The following is a 21,266-nucleotide window of genomic DNA, read 5'->3' as shown; positions in this document are numbered from 1 at the left end:
AACAAGGGGCCCAGGTGTCCGGGTCCCCCCACTTCCACCGAAGGGGCCCAGGCGTCCAGGTCCCCCCACTATCGAAGGGGCCCAGGCGTCCGGGTTCTCCCCCCCCCCGAAGGGGCCCAGGTGTCCTGGTGCCCCCACAAGGGGCCCAGGCGTCCGGGTCCCCCGCACACTGAAGGAGCCCAGGTGTCCGGGTCCCCCCACACCAAAGGGGCCCAGGCGTCCGGGTCCCTCCCCCACTGAAGGGGCCCAGGCATCCCGCTGCCCCTCAAAGGGGCCCAGGCGTCCGAGTGCCTCCCCAAGGGGCCCAGGCGTCCGGGTGCTCCCCCCCTCCCCCCCCCCCCACCACCACCAAAGGAGCCCAGGCATCCGGGTTCGTGCCCCCGGCCAACAATGGGCCCAGGCGTCCGGGTGCTGCCCACCTCCCCCCCCCCCACCCCGACAATGGGCCCAGGCGTCCGGGGGCCCGGCGCCACCGGACCGTGACGGACAATATTGACTCAGTCGGGTCGAGGGGGGGGGGGGTCAGGAATCGCCTCGGGGCTGCGCAGGGACCCAGGCGTCCGGGCCCCGCCCCCGCCCCGGGGCACCGGCTGCCTCAGGCCTTTCCCACGGCTCTGATTTCCCTATTTTTTTAAAAAAATATATATATATATTTTTTTTTTTACCCATTCCGGGCTTTTTTGTGCCTTCCCCGAGCAAAAAAGGCAAAATGAGGGAATGGGTGGAAAAACGGGGATTTGGGGACGAGGATGGGGTGAAAGGTGGGTTTTTTGGGTGCTCTCCTTGCTGTGGACCAGCAGAAGAAGGCAATTTCCTGGAATATGAAGGAACGGGTGGAAAAACGGGGATTTGGGGACGAGGATGGGGTGAAAGGTGGGATTTTTGGGTGCTCTCTTTCCTGTAGACCTGTAGAAGAAGTCTGGACCTTCCTCGATGATGATGATGTCACCTCTCCTGGACTTGGTGACGGTCAGGGCTTGGGACACCTCGGCATGGACCTTCACGGGGATCCTGTTGACCAGGTCGGGAGGACACAGAAGGGGTGAGACCTTCTCAGCACGAAGCAGGAGCAGATGGGGTGACAACCTCTCCCGTCCACCTCGGGAGGGTCGTTGGGTGCTGGGGCCTCCCCGTGGACCTCCATGTCACATGCACGTGGCACGTGCGAGCGGGGTGCAACCAAAATGCCGGGGACATGCAACCCAAATGCAAGCGAGGTCTTCACCACCACAGTGGTGGCCTTCACTGCCAAGATGTTGGTCTTCACCACCACCATGGTGGCCTTCACCACCTCCCATGGTGGCCTTCACCGCCAATGTGTTGGTCTTCACCACCCCCATGGTGGCCTTCACCACCAATGTGTTGGTCTTCACCACCTCCATGGTGGCCTTCACCACAAATGCGTTGGTCTTCACCACCACCATGGTGGTCTTCACCACCAATGTGCTGGTCTTCACCACCACCATGGCGTCCTTCACCACCAACGTGTTGGTCTTCACCACCCCCATGGTGGCCTTCACCACCCCCATGGTGGCCTTCACCACCCTCATCGTGGCCTTCACCACCAATGATGTGTTGGTCTTCACCACCACCACAGTGGCCTCCACCACCACCATGGTGGTCTTCACCACCAATGTGCTGGTCTTCACTACCACCGCGGTGGCCTTCAGGATGTTTGAGGTCAGCCTGGGTCCTCCAGACTCTCCCCCCGGGCGAAAGCCCCGCTTGGGTGGGGCGTTTCCTACCTAACGAGAAGAACCAGGTTGCTGGAAGTTCTCAAGAAGCTGCCGCAACGCAAGTTTGCCACGTGGTCGCCACATGCCACGTACGCATGACATGCTACATGCATATGACATGCTACATGCGTGTGATGTGCTATGTGCATGCGACATGCTATGTGCCCGCAACATGCCACGTGCACGCAACGTGCTATGTGCACGCAGCATGCTACATGCATGTGACATGCTAAGTGCACGCAGCATGCTATGTGCCTGTGACATGCTAGATGCATGTGATGTGCATGCAACATGCCACGTGTATGTGACGTGCTATGTGTGTTTGACATGCTACGTGCGTGCAACATGCTACATGCATGTGACATGCTAAGTGCATGCGACATGCTACGTGCATGTGGTGTGCTACGTGCATGTGACATGCTAGGTGCATGTGACATGCTACGTGCACGTGACATGTTAGATGCATGTGATGTGCATGCAACTTGTGACGTGCTACGTGCGTGCAACATGCTACATACATGCGCTGCGCATGCAACGTGCCACATGCATGCGGCGTGCTACATGCATGCAACATGCTACGTGCGTGTGACATGCTACATGCATGCGACACGCTAAGTGCACGCAACATGCTGCGTGCACGCAACATGCTACACGCCACGCGCGTGCGACACGCTCCACACGCGCAACACGCTCCGACACGGCTCCCTCCCCCCCCCCCCCAACCTCCCCGCTCGCCGCCCGCCCAAATTTCCACAGAATTTGGAGATTTGGCTTTTTCTTCTTATTTTTAGGGTGTGTTATTTATTTTTTTGGCAGCTCCTGCCCCCTTTATTTTTTTCCCCTTTTTTTCTTTTTTTTTTCCCTCATTTTTTTCCTTTTTGGCAACTCGCTGCCGCTGTCGCAACGCCGGTCAGCTGCCTCCTTCCCCCCCCCCCCCGGCCAGGGGAAAACCGGGGGGAAAACCGCTGCTTTTGGGAGCCAGAGCATCCTCAGAGCATGGAGAACTATTTTTATTAAAAAAAAAAAAAAAAAAAAAAAACCTTTTTTCCCCCGAGCGACCCGCTGCAATCCGAATTTTTTAAATTTATTTCATATTTTTGGCAAATCCTCCCTTTTCCCTCTGCCCCCGCCCCAAAAGAATCCATTGCTCAGAATTATTACTATTTTTTTAATTATCTTTCTTTTTTTTTCCCCTGTTCTGGCCCAAAAAAAAAAAATGATGTCAGGGCTCAAAATTACTATTTTTTTTAATTCTCTTTCTTTTTTTTTTTCGCTCCATTCTGGCCCCAAAAAAAAATTTTTTTAAATGATGTCAGGGCTGCTGGGTGGGTCCGCGCCCCCCCCCCCGCCGCCCCCCGGGATTGGGGGGGAGGCGCCGAGCTATAAAGCTGAAACCTGCCGCCGTTTTTTGAGGCCGGAACGGAGGATTTTGGGGGTCTCCGCTCGGAGGCAGGTAGGAACCGTTGATTAACCCCCCACCCGGCTCCTTCCCGCTAACGGGGCTCAAAAATCATCGAAAACAGGAAAAAAAAAGGTGTTTTTTTTTGTGCCACCCCCCCCCCCTCCAAGAGGCCATCTGCTGCGGAGGTCCTGGTGGCCCACGATGACGATGGCGGCGGCGAGGAGGAGGAAGGCCACGGTGATGGGCGCCTGGGCGCTGCGGCTCTGGGCGGCGGCGTTTTGGGGTGAGCTGGCGGAGGTGGGAGACCCCTAAATTCCTCCCCACGGCTTCGCCCCCCGCCCCCCAAACTCCCCCCTCTTCCTTGAGGCATCTCCTGCCACCCAAATTAGAGAGTTGCCACCTGCCGTGGTCCAACCCGTGTCCTCCTCCCCCACCTCCAACACCCTCTTCCTCCTCCTCCCAAGCGTAGGGAGGGACACGAAGCTTGAGGAGATGGACCAAGCCATGGGGGGGTGGGGGGGGGGTGGGAGGGGGTGGAGGTTGGCCCACCGGCAGCTTGAGGTCCACCTTGGGCATCCCGTCTTGCATCTCAGGAGGCCTCGGCGCCCGTGACCTCGGGCTGGGTCGTCTTCCTGCCACCGCGGCACCAAAATTTGGTCACGCGAGGCGGGGGGGGGGGGGTTGACTCGGCCGAGATGCTGGTACCAGGTGAGGGACCTTCAGGTCCACCCGCCCGTCCCCGCTTGGTTGAGGTCGGAAGGGGCCTCTGGAGATCATCTGGCCCAACCTTAGTCCCTTGGACCTCCCCTGGAGGACCCAGGAAGCCACGAAAAGCCCAAAGGTCCTCTCGGAGCTCCTGCGTTTGCCACCAAACCCCCCCCAGAAGCTTCACCGGGTCTTGCTAATTCACGACTCCTTCCCAAAACTCTTCGTCAACCTCCACCGCCAAGGTGAAGTTGGCGGCGGCACCCATGGGTGCCGCCCCCAGACCTACCTCGGTGAGGCTGAGGGCAACGGTGGCCCGAGCGTCTTCTCCTCGCTGCTTCCCCAGGGGCTTTGCACCTCCCCGCCGCGCCCGCCGCGGCCCCGCGCCACCTCGGCCGAGACTTCATCGCGGCCTTCATGCAGAACGGCTTGCGGCAGACCCTCAGCAGCGACTTCAAGCTGCTCCTCACAGCCTACTCGCCCACGTCCATCACCATCTCCATGAAGCAGCCCAGGCTGCACATGACGGTGCAGGCGACGGCCGGGCAGACCGTCATGGTGAAGATCCCGCCGCAGGCGGAGATGGTCGGCAGCAAGGCGTTCGACAACGCCGTGCTGGTGCAGGCCACCGACGACATCTCGGTGCTCATGGTCAGCGAGAAGCCCGCCTCGGGCGACTCCACCTTGGTGTACCCCGTGAGCAGCTTGGGCACCGAGTACTACGTGGTGACGCCCAACGTGGGCACCGACCGCTACGGCGAGTTCGTGGTGGCCGCCTGGGACGAGCCGACCGCCGTTGACGTGCACCTCAAAGCCCCCGTGACCTACGAAGGACACCCTTACCCCCGCGGCTCCGTCTTGTCCCTCCGCCTGGACGCCTTCCAAGCAGCCCAGCTCCAAAGCTCCTCCGACCTGTCCGGCACCAGGATCGTGGCTCAGAAACCCGTGGCCGTTTTCACCGGTCACACCTGCTCGGCAAGGTTCACCCGGTGCAACCACCTGCTGGAGCAGCTCCAGCCCGTCTCCAGCTGGGGCAGCACGTTCGTCGTGCCCCCTTTGCCTTTCGAAGCGCGCTCCGACATCGTCTACGTCTCCACCGCCCGGGCGGCTCGCGTGGAGTCCCAACACGGGGCCTCCTCCAGGACCGTTCGGGAGGTGCTGTCGGCCCGCTCGATGCTCTACGGCCTTCAGGCTCCGAACAGCTTGAGCATCTCGGCCAACGCTGGCCTCCAAGTCATGTTCTTCTCCGACGGAAGCCACGGGGAGGCTCTGCCTTACGGACCGTTCTTCATGACCATCCCGGACGTCTCCAGCTACTGCCGCTCCTACGTCGTCTTCTCCCGGGACGGCTACGAGAACTACGCCGTGTTGATCGCCAAGACGGCGGCCACCAGCTCCATCAAGCTCAACAGGAACCCGCTGAGGACGGCGGCGTGGAAGGAGGTGCCGGGGACGGACTACTCGTGGGCCGGGCACCGCCTGGGCGGGCGCTTCAAAGCTCACGCGGTGGAGAGCGAGACGTCGCCCTTCGGGCTGCTCAGCGTGGGGCTGGGCAAGGAGAAGGCCTACGGCTCGGCGGCCATCTGCAACAGCGGTGAGCTCCTGCGGGCCTCGAGCGGCGACTCGAGGTGGGGGGGGGGGGGTTTTCCCCTCCCCCCGAAAAAAAAAAAAAAACACATTGAGGAGCCAAAATTGGCTTCTCCGCACCCAAACCGCGCCCGGGTGGTGCTACCTTTGCAACGTGGTGGCCGATGGACACCAAGGTTTGGCCTGGAGATAACGTCTCCAAAGACGAGCCGGCTCGGTCTTCGGGCCACCTCGGTCCTGCTCCTTCCACCTTCTCCTTTCCTCCCGGGGCCCTCGGGTCGCGACTCGGGACGGAAACCCCGGTTGGGCGCGGCCGCCCCGTTTCGGGGGAAGAAACGGCTGGAAACGGGGCGTTTCCGGGCTTTTCGTCTCCGCAGATCCGTGCCGGGGAGCGCGATGCCGAGCCAAGGAAACGTGCCGGGTGAAGGACGGGCAAGCCGCCTGCCTGCCCGACTACCTGGGGACCTGCCTGAGGACGCCGGACCCGCAGTACCGCACCTTCGACGGCGCGACCGTCGCCTTCCCGGCCGGCTGCGCCTACACCGTGGCCAAGTCCTGCGGCGGCGATCGCGCCCTGGAGCCCTTCGCCGTCGACGAGAGGGAGGAAGAGGAGGAGGAGGAGGAGGAGGGCGGCAGCTCCCGGGGGTGGCTGGCCGGCGTCCGCGTCTACGGCTACAACATCTCGGTGCGCGCGGGAGGCGGCGGCGAGGTCCAGGTGGGTACCACCGCGGCGGCGGCGTTTTTCGGACGAAGCCTTCAGAGAAAAGCGGACGGGCAAAAACGCGCCGGGGAGCGAAATTAAAGCGAAACGAGAAGCAGCGAAACTGAGTTTCGGGGTAAACCCGGAGCGCCGACGGCAGCGGTCGCGGGGCAGACGCCTTCTGCCGGGCTCCCGCGCGCCCGCGGCGGAGGCGTCTCCACCTAAACCGCCCTGGTTTTGCGGCTGGCGTCGAAGAAGAGACGATTTAAGGCCTCGCCGAGTGGAGACGTCTCCTCCAGGCCGAGCTCGGGCTTGTCCTTGGGGGGTTGGACATCTCCACGGAGATGGACCAGAAGAGCCCGGGCGGGACCTAAAGCTATTTTGTAGGGTTAAGGGAGGCGTCTCCCGGCCGCCCTTCGCGCCGACGAGACGTTTTGAGCTCCGAAGTCGAAGCGGATGATTTTTTCCCCTGAAACAGCTGCGTTTGGGGTTTTTTTTTTTATTATTATTATTCTTATTTTTTGTTGTTCCCGCCAAGGGGCGTTGCGCAACCGCGGGGACCTTCTGGCCGAGCCGCTGCCCGCCGATCGCTCCTCCCGGGACGCGACATCCCTTACGTAATCGGCGTGTGCAAACTCCAAAAAACAACAAAAAACAACAAAAAAAAAAACCACCCCCCAAAAAACAATAAAAGGGATTTAACCCTTCTGCCGTCCCCAATTTCTTTTCTTCTCCAAGGTCAACCAGCAGCTCACCAGCCTTCCCGCCAGCCTGGAAGCCGGGAAGATCGAAATCTCCCGAAACGAGGGCCGAACCATCCTGCGGACGGACTTCGGGCTGCAGGTGACCTACGACGAGGACCTGGCCCTCATGGTGGCCGTGCCCAGCAGCTACTTCGGGGCCACCTGCGGCCTCTGCGGCAACTTCAACGAGGACCCGGATGACGAGATGACGCTTCCCAACGGCACCCGGGCTTCCAGCGTGGAAGAGTGGTTGGACGGTTGGCGAGATCCCACCTGCTGGGACCACTGCGGCGGGCGATGTCCCAAATGCGACCGGGAGCGGTGGCGGGCGGCGGGCGACGCCTCTCGCTGCGGCGTGATGGACGCGGCCTCCGAGGGGCCCTTCGCGGCGTGTCGCGCCCGCGTGAGCCCCGAGGACTACGTCGCCCGTTGCGTCTTGGAGGTCTGCAGCTCCGCGGGAGACCCGCGGACCTTGTGCCGGGCCCTGGAGACCTACGCGACCGCCTGCGAGGAGCACGGCGTCGCCGTCGCCGGCTGGAAGGAGGAGACGGGTTGCGGTGAGCTCGGACGGTTGGGTCCCTCGAGAGGTTTGGGGAGGCGGGCGGGTGGCCCGCGTGGGCTCGTGGCCCACCACCCGGCTTCGAACGCGCGGCAGATGCCACCTGACTCGGTCCCGCTCCTTGTGGGTGACCCCTGACCCACGGGATTAGGCTCCCCGCGAAGCTCTCCCAGCCACCGGGAGAAGGTCCTCCCCAACCTCCTCAGCTCCAAACTTCTGTCCTCCCTTGGAGACACCACCAGCAAATCTCCTTGTCTGGGTTGGGGGGGGGGGATGACACATGGGACCCATCCCACCTCCTTGGCCGGCCTCGTGGAGAAGAGCCAGGCCACCCTTTGCACGCCCAAGCGCCCGAGATCCACCTTCTCCAGCTTCAGGTGTCCACAGGGTAGAGAAAAGCGGGTGGTTTCGTGGGCCCCGGGATGTCTCAGACGCCCCAAATCGCTGCAGACCCAACGCGGAGGTAGACTCGGCCGCGGCCGGCCGCCGTCGGTGCCTCGGGTTCCCGCGTCCGAGCGGAATTTTTCCTCTCCGTTTCCTCCCACCAGCTCTGAGCTGCCCGGAGAACGACCGGTGCGACCCGAGCTTCGTCCCGGAGAGCGACGCGACCGTCCCGACCGAGAAGCGCGGCTGCGTCCACGGCGGACGTACCTACGGGGCCGGGCAGGAGTTTTGGGAAGACGGGAGCTGCCGTACCCGTTGCAGATGCGACGGCGGCCGGGGCGAGGCTCTCTGCCGGGAGGCCTCCTGCAAGGTCCATCAGACGTGCGCCGAGGTGGACGGCGTCTACCGCTGCGTGGCCAACAAGTACTCCACCTGCGTGGGGACGGGCGACCCTCACTACACCACCTTCGACGGGCTGAGGTTCGACTTCCAGGGCACCTGCGTCTACCAGTTGGCCGCCGTCTGCGCCGACGACCCGGCGCTGGTCCCCTTCCGCGTCACCGTGGAGAACAACAACCGGGGCAGCAGAGCCGTGTCCTTCACCAAGACGGTGACCCTCGAGGTCTACGGCAACGTCGTCACCATGAGCCAGGAGCACCCGCGCAAGGTCAAGGTAGGGTTGGGGGGGGGGGGGAGGGTCGCCCTGGAGAGAGGGGGGGGGGAAGAGGGAGGGTGGCGAATCCCCCTCTTTTTCTCCAGCGTGGGAGCAGCCTGTTTGGGTTTAAATACTTTATTTTTAGGCACTTCGCCTCAAGCAATTTCTCCTAAAAAAAAAAAAAAAAGAAAGAAAGAGCAACAACAACAACAAAAATAATCGTTTCTGGTGCGCTGGAAACGGAGCGTTTTTGCGCGAACGGTGCAAACCCCCCCCCAAAAAAAAAAAAAAACCCCCAAAACCTCGCAAAAAAGGGAAGCCAAAATTACTCCCAAGTTCAACAGCGCCCGGTTGCTTTCGCGGTTTTCCCCTCTCCTCCGGCAGCCGCGGAGTGACTCAGTCCTGCTGGAAAAGCTCCAGTTCCCTCCCCGCCCCGCGCCCGCGGGGCCTCTTTTCCTCCGAACGATGACGTTCTCCGGCCGGATTTTGGCTTGAGGTGGGGGGGGGGGGAGGCGGCGGAACGGCCCCCCCCCCTGCGACCCGCTGCCCAAGCCGAGGAGCTTCCCTGGAAGATTCCCCCCCCCCTCCCCTCCCCAAAGCGGGGGGCGGTTTGGGGTGCTGGGTCAGCACCGGGACATCCCGTTGGAGACGTAGCTAGGTCCTACACGATGGTTTCCACCAGACCTCCAGTAGTCTGACTATTGGGGTTGGCGGGTCCTCCTCAACCTCCCCAGCTCCAAACTTTCGTCCTCCCTTGGAGACACCATCAGCAGATCTCCTTGTCTGGGGTTGGGGGGGGGAGGAGAGACATGGGACCCCTCCCACCTCCTTGGCCGGCCTGTGGTCTCTAAAGCCTCGTGAAGAAGAGCCGGGCCACCCTTTGCTCAAGCACCTGAGATCCACCTTCTCCAGCTTCAGGTGTCCGTAGGGTAGAGAAGCTCCAAGAGGTAGGAACCCTCTTGGGTTGACCTTACATCAACCCCAAACCCTCCCCTCAACTTCCACCGGTGGTGAAGCACCTCGACCCTCCCCGTCCCCGCCTCCGGCTCCAGCGAGACCTTTGCAACCCAGCAGCACCGGGGGCTCCGCTGGCCGAGGACCCACCGGTGCTCTTCCCCCCAACCCTTGGCGGCCAGGTCAACGGCGTCTTCGTGGAGCTGCCGTTCTCCCACGAGGACCTCTTCACCGTCTACGCCAGCGGCGTCCACGGCTTCGTGCGCACCCGCTTCGACGTGCGGGTGAGCTTCGACTGGTACAGCTACGCCCGGGTCATCGTGCCCCAAGCCTACGCCGGCGCCGTCTGCGGGCTCTGCGGCGACGCCAACGGCGACCCCGACGACGACTTCGTGGCGCCGGACGGGCGCCGGTTGACCGACCCCGTCCAGTTCGCCGACAGCTGGAAGGTGGCCGACGTGCCCGGTTGCTCGGCCGGTTGCGTGGGCGACTGTCCTCTCTGCAACGAAGAGCAGAAGAAACCCTACCGGGGCGACGGCTACTGCGGGGTGATGGCCGGGGCCGGCGGGCCCTTCGCCGCCTGCCACGCGGCCCTCGACCCCGCGCCCTTCGTCGAGGACTGCGCCTTCGACGTCTGCCAGTACAGAGGCCACCGGGACACCTTGTGCAGCGCCGTCGCCGCCTACGTCACGGCTTGCCAGATCCAGGGCGTCCCGCTCCGGGCTTGGAGGACGCCCGATTTTTGCGGTGAGTGAGGTCGGAGAGGCTGCAAAACCCAGCGGGCCACCAAACGCCTCCAGAAGTGGGTCCCAACGCCTCCAGATTCGGGTCCAAATCCCTCCAGAATCAGGTCCCAAACATCTCCAAGACTGAGTCCAAACACCTCATGAATCAGGTCCAAATGCCTCCAGAATCAGGTCCCAACCGCCTCCAGAATCGGGTCCAAACACCTTCAAAATTGGGTTCAAACACCTCCAAAACCAGGTTCAAACACCTCCAAAACCAGGTTCAAATCCCTCCAGAATCAGATCCCAAATGCCTCCAGAACTGGGTCCCAACGCCTTCAAAATTGGGTTCAAACACCTCCAAAAACATGTCCAAATCGCTCCAGAATCGGGTCCCAAACGCCTCCTGAGTCGGGTTCAAACACCTCCAAAACCGGGTCCAAATCCCTCCAGAATCAGATCCCCAAATTCCTCCAGAATCGGATCCAGGCACCTCCAGAATCGGGTCCAACTGCTTCTAGAACCGGGTCCCAACGGCCCCCAGATTGGCTCCCAGTACCTCCAAGAATGGGTCCAAATGCCTCCAGAATGGGTCCAAATGCCTCCAGAATCGGTTCCCAAATGCCTCCAGAATCGGGTCCAGACACCTTCAAAATTAGGTTCAAACACCTCCAAAGCCAGGTCCAAATCCATCCTGAATCGGACCCCAAATGCCTCCAGAACTGGGTCCAAACACCTTCAAGATTGGGTTCAAACACCTCCAAAACCAGTTCCAAATCCCTCCAGAATCGGACCCCAAATGCCTCCAGAATCGGCTCCCAAACGCCTCCAGAATGGGTCCAAATGCCTCCAGAATGGAGTCCCAGCCCCCTCCAAAATCGAGTCCAAATGTCTCCAAAATTGGCTCCCAAAGCCTCCAAAACTGGGTCCCAAACACCTCCAAAATCGAGTCCAAACGCCTCCAAGATTGGGTCCAAACACCTCCAAATTGGGTGCAAATGCCTCCAAAACCGGGTGCCCAGCGCCTCCAAACCTGGGTCCGAACGCCTGCAGAATCGGGTCCAGCCGCCCCGTTTCCGACGTCTCCTTCCGGTGACGGGAACGTTTCCTTGCGATCGTTTGACCTTCTCCCTTGGCCGCCCCCAAGGAGTTTAGACGCGGATGTCCATGTGGGCGGATACATTTGCCCAAGTGGGATTCGTTCCTTCCTCACCCCCCCCCTCAAAAAATGAGGCAAAATAGGGCAACGTCACCCCCCTGAGGGATACGGGTGCTTGGCCACTAAAGACGCCCGTGCCGAGCTTCGTGGTGGCCGCTTTGGTCCTCAACTGAAGCTTTGTGGTGGCCACTTTGGTCCTCACCTGGAAGCTTTGTGGTGGCCACCTCAATCTTTGCCCAGAAGCTTTGTGGTGGCCACCTTGATCTTTGCCCAGAAGCTTTGTGGTGGCCACCTCAATCTTTGCATGGAGGCTTTTGGGTGGCCACCTCGATCTTTCTCCAGAAGCTTTGTGGTGGCCACCTCAATCTTTGCATGGAGGCTTTTGGGTGGCCACCTCGATCTTTGCCTGGAGGCTTTTTGGTGGCCACCTCGATCTTTGCCCAGAAGCTTTGTGGTGGGCACCTCAATCTTTGCCCAGAAGCTTTTTGGTGGCCACCTTGATCTTTGCCCAGAAGCTTTTTGATGGCCACTTTGATCCTCACCCTGAAGCTTCGTGGTGGCCGCTTGGGTCTTCGCTCCGACGCTTTAGGGGTGCGAATCTCAGCCGTTCTTGACGTCCCCCTTCCGTTTTTCTCCCAGGCCCCGTGTGCCCCCGTAATTCGCACTACGAGCTCTGCGGGACCGGCTGCCCAGCCACGTGCCGGCGGCCGGCGGCCGCGGCCGATTGCGACGCGCCCTGCGCCGAAGGCTGCTTCTGCGACGCCGGCTTCGTGCTGAGCGGGGACGAGTGCGTGGCGGCGGCCGAGTGCGGCTGCGAGCACCGGGGCCGCTACTACAAGCTGGGCGAGGACTTCTACGCCGACGGGTCGTGCCGGGAGAGGTGCACCTGCCAGCCCCGCGGGGCGGTGGCGTGCCGGGAGACCTCCTGCGGGCCCCACGAGGAGTGCCGGGTGGAGCGCGGCGTGCTGGGGTGCCACGCGGTGGGCTACGGCAGGTTGGTGGTGGCCGGCGACCCTCACCACGTGACCTTCGACGGACGCTCCTTCCACCTCCGGGGCTCCTGCACCTACGTCTTGGCTCGGCTCTGCAAGCCGGACCCTCGGTTGGCCAACTTCTCGGTGCTGCTGGAGAACCACAGCCCCGGGCGGGCCAACGTGGTCCTCGTGAAGAAAGTGGTCGTCTCCGTCCACGGCTACACCGTCACCATGGAGCGGGGGCGGACGTGGGAGGTGACGGTGAGTCCGAGCGGGCCTTTTCCGCCGCTTTCCCGCGCGGGGGGAAGCCCACCTCACCCTAACGCGGTCCACGTCTTCCCTTCGGCGCAGGTGAACGGCGAGCGCTACACGCTGCCGCTGGCCACGGCGGACGACAAGCTGCGGATCAGCCAGGAGGGGACCAACGTGGTCCTCGACGCCGCCTCGGGTCTCCAGCTCCTCTACAACACGGCCTCCTACCTCCTGGTCACCGTTCCCAGCAGCTACCAGGGCCGCGTGTGCGGCTTAGGAGGCAACTACAACGGCAAGAAAGAAGACGACTTCCAGCTGCCCGACGGGACCGCGGCGCGGAGCGTGGAGGAGTTCGTGGCCTCCTGGAAGGTCCCCGCGGAGGACGGAGCGTGCTCGGACGGCTGCGGCGCCGACTGCCCGGCTTGCGACTCCGCCGAGACGGTTCCTTACCGCTCCGGAGACTCCTGCGGGCTCATCCAAGATCCGGCAGGACCTTTCGGGAAGTGTCACCCTCGAGTGAGCCCCGTCGAGTATTTCCACCACTGCCTCTACGACGTGTGCGCGGCGAACGGCGCCCGGGACACCCTCTGCCAGAGCCTCCAAGCTTACGCGGCCGCCTGCCAAGCCGCCGGGGCCGAGATAGCCGCCTGGAGAACGGCCACCTTCTGCCGTAAGTGCCCGATTCGGCCATTTTTCGCTCAATTCTGGGGGGGGGGGGGGGAGAACAAAACCCCTCCCTGTTCCTTCCACCAGCTGGACCAGAGCCGCCAGCGAGGTGGGTAAAATCTCGCGGGCAGCGTTGCCTTTGGGTTGAAAAAAAAAAATCCAGAAACGCTTTTAGATGCTCCCCAAACAAGCTGATTTCAGCTTCAGTTACCCACTTGCCGCTGAAAAAAGTCTCGAAAACACCAAAAATTCCAGCTCGTCGCCTCCAAAACGTCGGTTCCGCCCTCAGAGCGTTGGGAAACGGGCGTTTTTCGGCTCTCGCGTGGCGGCGATGCGCTCGCGCGCGGCTGCGCGTAGGGCAGACGACCTGGTTTGGAGCTAGAAGCAGGTCCGGGTCGTCCTGACGTCAACCGGAGCCGTCAGAAACGCCCCGGGGTTGTTGGGTGGACGTCGGCCGCTGTCACATCCCGTCCGCCGGAGGGTTGCCTTTACGGCAAGGCGGCCACCGCCGGAGTGACGTTGGACCTCTTCCCACCAGCCCTCTCCTGCCCGCCCCACAGCCACTACGCGCTGTGCACCCGCTCGTGCGACTCCACCTGCGCCAGCCTCTCCGTCGCGGCCCCGTGCGGCCGGAGGTGCTTCGAGGGCTGCCAGTGCGACGACGGCTACCTCTTCGACGGGGCGGCCTGCGTCTCCGTAGAGCGCTGCGGCTGCGTGCACCAGGGGCGGTACCTCAAGGTGAGGCCGAGGTCGCTTCGCTTGAGGACGTGGGGCTTGGAGCACGCGCGGCTTGGAGGACACATGGTGTGGAGGATGTGGGGCTTGGAGGACAGATAGTGTGGAGGATGTGGGGCCTGGAGGACAGATAGTGTGGAGGATGCAGGGCTTGGAGGACATGTGGAGGACATAGGGGTGGAGGACACGTGGTGTGGAGGATGTGGGGCTTGGAGGACAGATAGTGTGGAGGATGCAGGGCTTGGAGGACACGTGGAGGACACATGGTATGGGGGATGTGGGGCTTGGAGGTCACATGGTGTGGAGGATATGGGGCTTGGAGGACACATTGTGTGGAGGATGCAGGGCTTGGAGGACACGTGGAGGACACAGGGGTGGAGGACACATGGTGTGGGGGATGTGGGGCTTGGAGGACACATGGTGTGGAGGATGCAGGGCTTGGAGGATATATGGAGGACACATAGGTGGAGGACACGTGGTGTGGGGGATGTGGGGCTTGGAGGACATGTGGTGTGGAGGATATGGGGCTTGGAGGACACATGGTGTGGAGGATGCAGGGCTTGGAGGACACGTGGAGGACATAGGGGTGGAGGACACGTGGTGTGGAGAATGTGGGGCTTGGAGGACACATGGTGTGGAGGATGCAGGGCTTGGAGGACACATGGTGTGGAGGATGCAGGGCTTGGAGGACACGTGGAGGACAGGGGTGGAGGACACATGGTGTGGGGGATGTGGGGCTTGGAGGACACATGGTGTGGAGGATGCAGGGCTTGGAGGATATATGGAGGACACATAGGTGGAGGACACGTGGTGTGGGGGATGTGGGGCTTGGAGGACATGTGGTGTGGAGGATATGGGGCTTGGAGGACACATGGTGTGGAGGATGCAGGGCTTGGAGGACACGTGGAGGACATAGGGGTGGAGGACACGTGGTGTGGAGAATGTGGGGCTTGGAGGACACATGGTGTGGAGGATGCAGGGCTTGGAGGACACGTGGAGGACAGGGGTGGAGGACACATGGTGTGGGGGATGTGGGGCTTGGAGGTCACGTGGTACGGAGGATGCAGGGCTTGGAGGACACGTGTGGAGGATGCAGGACTTGGAGGACACATGGTGTGGAGGACACAGGGCTTGGAGGACGTGGTTTGAAGGACACGTGGTGTGGAGGATTCGTGGGTTGCAGGACATGGGGCTTGGAGCTTCAGGGCTTGGAGGACGTGTTCCTTGGAGCTTCGTGGCTAGGTGGACATGGGGCTTGGTGGACATGGGGCTTGGCTGATGCATGGGTTGGAGGACATGGGGCTTGGAGCTTCAGGGCTTGGTAGATGTGTTCCTTGAAGCTTCGTGGCTAGGTGGACGTGGGCCTTGGATGATGCATGAGTTGGAGGACACGGGGCTTGGAGCTTCAGGGCTTGGAGGACATGGGGCTTGGAGCTTCAGGGCTTGGAGGATGTGTTCCTTGGAGCTTCGTGGCTAGGTGGACGTGGGGCTTGGTGGACGTGGGGCTTGGCTGATGCATGGGTTGGAGGACATGGGGCTTGGAGCTTCAGGGCTTGGTAGATGTGTTCCTTGGAGCTTCATGGCTTGGTGGACGTGAAGCTTGGCTGATGCATGGGTTGGAGGACACGGGGCTTGGAGCTTCAGGGCTTGGAGGACGTGTTCCTTGGAGCTTCATGGCTAGGTGGACGTGGGGCTTGGCGGACGTGGAGCTTGGCTGATGCATGGGTTGGAGGACACGGGGCTTGGAGCTTCAGGGCTTGGTAGATGTGTTCCTTGGAGCTTCGTGGCTAGGTGGACGTGGGGCTTGGTGGACGTGAAGCTTGACTGATGCATGGGTTGGCTGAAGCATGGCTTGGAGGACCCCTAGACCCAAGCGACGCCCCCCACCCGCCACCCCAAACTGCTCCGGCGCGACACCAACTCCACCTCGTTCACCTTCCGTTGAGTCTCCTTCTTCGGCGGTCCCCGTCCCGCAGGCCGCCGAGACCGTCGTCTCCGACAACTGCACGGCCCGCTGCGCCTGCCACCCGTCCCGGGGCCTGAGGTGCGAGGAGACCCGTTGCGGGCCGGACGAGGAGTGCGCCGCGACGGGCGGGAGGCGGCGGTGCGTCGGGCGACGGGGCACCTGCCGCGTGTCGCCCGGGGCCGCCATGACCACCTTCGACGGCGCCGTGGGGCGGCTGCCGGGCGGCGGCGCCTACAAGGTGACGGCGCTGTGCGACGAGAGCTCGCCCGCCTGGTTCAAGGTGGTGCTGGAGGTGGGGAGCTGCCGGGGGGACGGCGTCCTCGCCGGCGCCGCCCTCTTCGTCTTCTTCCGCGACGCCCTCGTCGCCCTCAACGCGGACATGGAGGCCTGGGTGAGCGGGCGACGGGACACCTTGGGGACCTCCTCTCCACCACCATCCACCCACCTCCGCGCTCTTGGGACCCGCCTGGAGTCCTGGGTCCCTCCCACGTGTTCGGGTCCACCTGGACTTCTGGGTTCCTCTTGGGCTCCTTGGGTCGTCCCCGGATGCCTGGGACCCTCCCACGCTCCTGGGACCTTCCTAGGTGCCTTGGTCACTCTGGAAGACCTGGGTCCCTCCCAAACTCTTGGGTCCCTCTCAGGTTCTTGGCACCTCCATGGAGTCCTGGGCCCACCTCAGGACTCCTGGGTCCCTCCCAGACTCTTGGGTCTCTCCCAGGTTCTTGGCACCTCCATGGAGTCCTGGGGCCCACCCCAGGACTCCTGGGTCCCTCCCTGACTCCTGGGTCCCTCCCAGACTCTTGGGTCCCTCCCAGGTTCTTGGCACCTCCATGGAGTCCTGGGGCCCACCTCAAGACTCCTGGGCCCACCCCAGGGCTCCTGGGTCCCTCCCAGACTCCTGGAACCCTCCCAGGTTCTTGGCACCTCCATAGAGTCCTGGGCCCACCTCAAGACTCCTGGGTCCCTCCCAAACTCTTGGGTCTCTCCCAGGTTCTTGGCACCTCCATGGAGTCCTGGGCCCACCTCAAGACTCCTGGGCCCACCCCAGGACTCCTGGGTCCCTCCCAGATTCCTGGGACCTTACTGGACTCTTGAGATCTCTCCATCTTCCAAGGACCTTCTCGGACTCCTGGGTCCCTCCCAGGTGTCCGGGACCTTCCCCTAGGACTCCTGGGTCTCTCCCGGACACCTGTGGAGACGTCTACCGGGAACCGAAGCCTAGAGCGTGGTGGGATCTATCTCACCTTGCTTTAGGGACCCTTGCCCAAGGCGATTGGCCCCCCACCCCACCCCAAAAAAACCCCCGCCCGGCGGCGCCTCGCATCGCCCGCGTCCGTCTGTCCCTCCAGGTGAACGGCATTTTCACGCGCCCGCCGGCCGCCGTGTCCGACGCCGCCTCGCTGAGCGTCGAGGGCGACAACGTCACCGTCTCCCACTCCTCGGGCCTCCGGGTGGTCTTCAGCCCCGAGGGCGAGGTGACGGTGACCGCGGGCGCCGCGTTGGCCGGCCGGCTCTGCGCTCCCTGCGGCGACTTCGACGGCGACGCCGGCAACGACGTGACGCTGCCCGACGGCCGGGCCGCCCGCGACCTCGCCGACGTGGTGGACGCCTGGAGAGCCAAGGACTTCGCCGGATGGTGAGCGTCCTCCTACCCTCAACCCCCATTTTCCATCCCCCCCCCCAAAAAAAAACCCCAACCGTGCCGCTGTCCTGCGAACCAGAGGGCAACGAGGGACCTCCGGGTCCAGCGAGGGCGTCTCCATCTTCTCTGGTTTCATCCACAGCGACTGAGGTGCCCCCCAAAAACACCTCAAAACAAACAAACAAACAAACAAACAAAACGAGGAAATTTCGCCCGTAAGTGGCTCTTCGGCAGGATGAAACCCACCCTAGTAAATCCTCCTTCCTCTCCCTCGCCCCCCTTCTCAAGAGTTGGGGGGCCGGGGCGGGGCGGTCCCTCCCGGGCCGGGGCGCGGACCAGCGACGGGACGACCGTTAGAGACGTGCGTATGGACGGCGGATGTCCAGTCTGTCGGTTTTGCCCTAAAATACCCTTAAAAAAAAAAAAAAAAAAAAAAAAAAGTCGCGTTTGGATCCCGATCCAAAAATTTGCTTCGCCGGAAGAAAAGAAAAAAATGGGAAAACGACCCGGAACTAAGTAGCTTGGGGACGTTTTCCGCTTCGCTCTCCTGCTCGGCCCCTCCGATCCCCGCGAGAAGCATCGAGGAGGCAAAATAACGGGGTTAAACCGGGCGGGTTCGGGTCTTCTCGACCTCAACAGCCAAAGAACTAGTGAAATCGGGGCCGGTCCACCACGACTAGGCGGTCACCAGTGGGACATCTCAGCCCGAGGGTGGTGGTGATGGTGGTGGTGGTGGTGGGGTCGCGTTGCCCGCGGAGCTATCTTCATTCAGACCTCGAAGTCGGAGCTAAGCTCTGGTAGCCCGGGTAGCTCGTGGAGATCAGTAGGTGTTTTGGGAGGAGGACGTGGATAAGGAGATGTGGAGACGCCTGAAGTCTTCTGCTGGGAGCAGGGTGATCTCAGAGGACCTCCCTTAGGTAGCAAGTACGGCGCGTGGGTGTATCAGATGAGCTTCAGCCCGTTTAATCCAAGCTGGGAGGGATTTCACACCTCTGACCAGATGTTTTCCACCTTGACTTGCTCCCTTGAGTCCACCTCGGACATCCACGCGTGGCCGGAGCTGCAACGTTAGGTCCCCCCGACGCCACGATTTAATTACTCTTCTCCCTCCGTGGCTCCCGTGGGGTGGAAGGATGTTCCCATGGGGTGGAAGGATGTTCCCGTGAGGCGGAAGGATGCTCCCGTGGGGTGGAAGGATGTTCCCATGGGGTGGAAGGATGCTCCCGTGGGGTGGAAGGGACGGGAGGAGATAAAACCGGGCCGCGACCGCAGCGTTTTGGAGGCAGGTTGGGTGGGAAATCGCGATTCTTGCGGGACAACCCCCGTGTGCAGAAGACGAAGGATGAAGCCCACGGGCAGCAAAGGTGGCCAGGAGTCGAGCTAAGCTTCAACCGGAGCCAAATCCTCACGCAAGGTGGAGGTGGGACAAGGTTGGTGGAGGGGGGGGGGGCAAGAAGCGTGTCGGAGGGCGTCGGGCCAAAAGTACCTTTAGGGAGAAGCCCGAGGTGATATTTCTCCAGGGACATGATGCTGACGGTGAAGGATTTGGCTCCGGGAAGGTGATGGTGGCCCGGGCACGGCGTGAAGACCTCATCCTACCTTGCCTTTCGTCCCTTCCAGCCGCGTCTCGGACCGCAGGCGGACCGAAGTCGAAGCCCCCGTCTACCCGGCGCAGTAGGTGCAACCCTCTCGTTGCAGCCAGAGGCGTCTACAGGCGGACGTAGCACCACCACCACCCACCACCACCCCCAAAAAAAACCCAAAACACCCCAAAACGGCTTAGCGTAGAGGTGGCTCAGCCACCTAGGATGAGTTTCCACCAGCGCTGAAGACCGGCACGGACAACCGGAGGTGGCCCGGCTCCAGCAACCCGCTCGATCTGCTCTTCTCGCCAGCCACGACGTGTTTCGAGGGGCCACCAGGGCTCCAACCACGACGTGTTTCGAGGGGCCACCTGGGCTCCAACCACGACGCGTTTCGAGGGGCCACCTGGGCTCCAACCACGACGCGTTTCGAGGGGCCACCCGGGCTCACGTTCCGTCAAACCCGAAGCCGGGATGATGCCTCCACGCTGGAGGAACCGGCAGGAAAGCGAGAAGAAAGCCCCACCCACGAGCCCGGCAAGAGGTCCACCAAGGGCCTCCTCAAACCCCACGGACATTCCCCGGAAACGAGCGTGTTATTCCCCGTTTTTTTTTTTTTGTTTTCCGTGTAATTCCAGACGGAGCAATAAACCTTTTCAAAGAACCTTTTCTCACCAGCTTGGCGGGGCGGGGGGAGCGATGGGAGTCATCTCCTGGCGCCCACCGGTGTCTCCATCCGGGGGGTGGGAAGATGTTTAATCGTGGTCTACCAAGAAGCGTGGAGTTTTCCGAACGTCCACCTTGGAGACGTTCAGGTTGGGTCCGGTCCAGAAGGGTCAGTGAGAGGTGACAACGAAACTGAGCTTAAAAAGACCCCAAAAGACCTTTTTTTTGGGGGGGGGGTGAATTATGCGGACAAAAAGCCACGGGACCCACCAGGACCCACCAGACTCACCAGCCCACTAGGACCCACCAGACCCACCAGGACCCACCAGACCCACAGGACCCACCAGACCCACCAGCCCACCAGGACTCACCAGCCCACAGGACCTACCAGCCCCACGGGACCCACCAGACCCACGAGGACCCACCAGGACCCACCAGACTCACCAGCCCACCAGGACCCACCAGACCCACCAGGACCCACCAGACTCACCAGTCCACCAGGACTCACCAGCCCACAGGACCTACCAGCCCCACGGGACCCACCAGACCCACCAGACCCACAGGACCCCCCAGACCCACCAAGCCCCATGTGACCCACCAGCCCCATGTGACCCACCAGACCCACCAGCCCACCAGGACTCACCAGCCCCATCTTGACCCCCCAGACCCACCAGCCCACCAGGACCCACCAGCCCCACAGGACCCACCAAACCCAGGAGACCCACCACACCCACCAGCTACACCAGACCATGGGACTCACTAGCCCACGGGACCCACCAGCCCCATCTTGACCCACCAGCCCCATCTTGCCCCCCCAACCCCCACAGGACCCACCAGCCCCACGGAACCCACCAAACCCAGGAGACCCACCACACCCACCAGCTACATCAGACCATGGGACTCAGTAGACCACGGGACCCACCAGCCCCGTCTTGACCCACCAGCCCCATCTTGACCCCCCAGCCTCATCTTGACCCACCAGACTCATCTTGACCCACCAGCCCCATCTTGACCCCCCCCACCCCCACAGGACCCACCAGCCCCACGGGACCCACCAAACCCAGGAGACCCACCACACCCACCAGCTACACCAGACCATGGGACTCACTAGCCCACGGGACCCACCAGCCCCATCTTGACCCACCAGCCCCATCTTGACCCCCCAACCCCCACAGGACCCACCAGCCCCACGGAACCCACCAAACCCAGGAGACCCACCACACCCACCAGCTACATCAGACCATGGGACTCAGTAGACCACGGGACCCACCAGCCCCATCTTGACCCACCAGCCCCATCTTGACCCCCCAGCCTCATCTTGACCCACCAGACTCATCTTGACCCACCAGCCCCATCTTGACCCCCCCCACCCCCACAGGACCCACCAGCCCCACGGGACCCACCAAACCCAGGAGACCCACCACACCCACCAGCTACACCAGACCGTGGGACTCACTAGCCCACGGGACCCAC

At 62.3% G+C, this 21,266-nt stretch overlaps 1 protein-coding gene across 3 annotated transcripts; it reads left to right on the top strand.

Moving 5' to 3' along the window:
- Positions 1 to 3,115: 3,115 nt before the first annotated feature.
- Positions 3,116 to 19,324, top strand: LOC134152978 (IgGFc-binding protein-like). 3 transcript variants are annotated; one of them, XM_062598757.1, is made up of 13 exons: positions 3,116 to 3,189; positions 3,306 to 3,421; positions 4,190 to 5,437; positions 5,808 to 6,145; positions 6,869 to 7,430; positions 7,981 to 8,489; positions 9,608 to 10,172; positions 11,949 to 12,544; positions 12,635 to 13,205; positions 13,740 to 13,939; positions 15,913 to 16,293; positions 17,252 to 17,538; positions 19,165 to 19,324. In XM_062598757.1, the coding sequence occupies exons 2-13, from the start codon at positions 3,340 to 3,342 to the stop codon at positions 19,220 to 19,222; spliced, it is 5,397 nt and encodes a 1,798-aa protein (XP_062454741.1). In that variant the 5' UTR covers positions 3,116 to 3,189; positions 3,306 to 3,339; the 3' UTR covers positions 19,223 to 19,324. The 3 variants fall into 3 exon arrangements, with proteins under 3 accessions (XP_062454741.1, XP_062454742.1, XP_062454743.1); XM_062598758.1 differs by lacking the exon at positions 19,165 to 19,324 and adding an exon at positions 17,687 to 17,780; XM_062598759.1 differs by lacking the exon at positions 19,165 to 19,324 and adding an exon at positions 17,624 to 17,711.
- The last annotated feature ends 1,942 nt before the right edge of the window (positions 19,325 to 21,266 follow it).

The sequence above is a fragment of the Rhea pennata genome, chromosome 36, assembly GCF_028389875.1.
Source record: "Rhea pennata isolate bPtePen1 chromosome 36, bPtePen1.pri, whole genome shotgun sequence".
Lineage (NCBI taxonomy): Eukaryota > Metazoa > Chordata > Aves > Rheiformes > Rheidae > Rhea > Rhea pennata.
This window is presented reverse-complemented; position numbering and strand designations above follow the sequence as displayed.

Bases quoted from the DNA above. Each gene is read 5' to 3' on its own strand.
- LOC134152978 (XM_062598757.1), top strand. From the start codon at position 3,340: ATGACGATGGCGGCGGCGAGGAGGAGGAAGGCCACGGTGATGGGCGCC. The intron at 8,490-9,607 runs GTAGGGTTGGGG...CTTGGCGGCCAG, and splicing joins AGCACCCGCGCAAGGTCAAG to GTCAACGGCGTCTTCGTGGA. The intron at 13,940-15,912 runs GTGAGGCCGAGG...CCCGTCCCGCAG, and splicing joins ACCAGGGGCGGTACCTCAAG to GCCGCCGAGACCGTCGTCTC.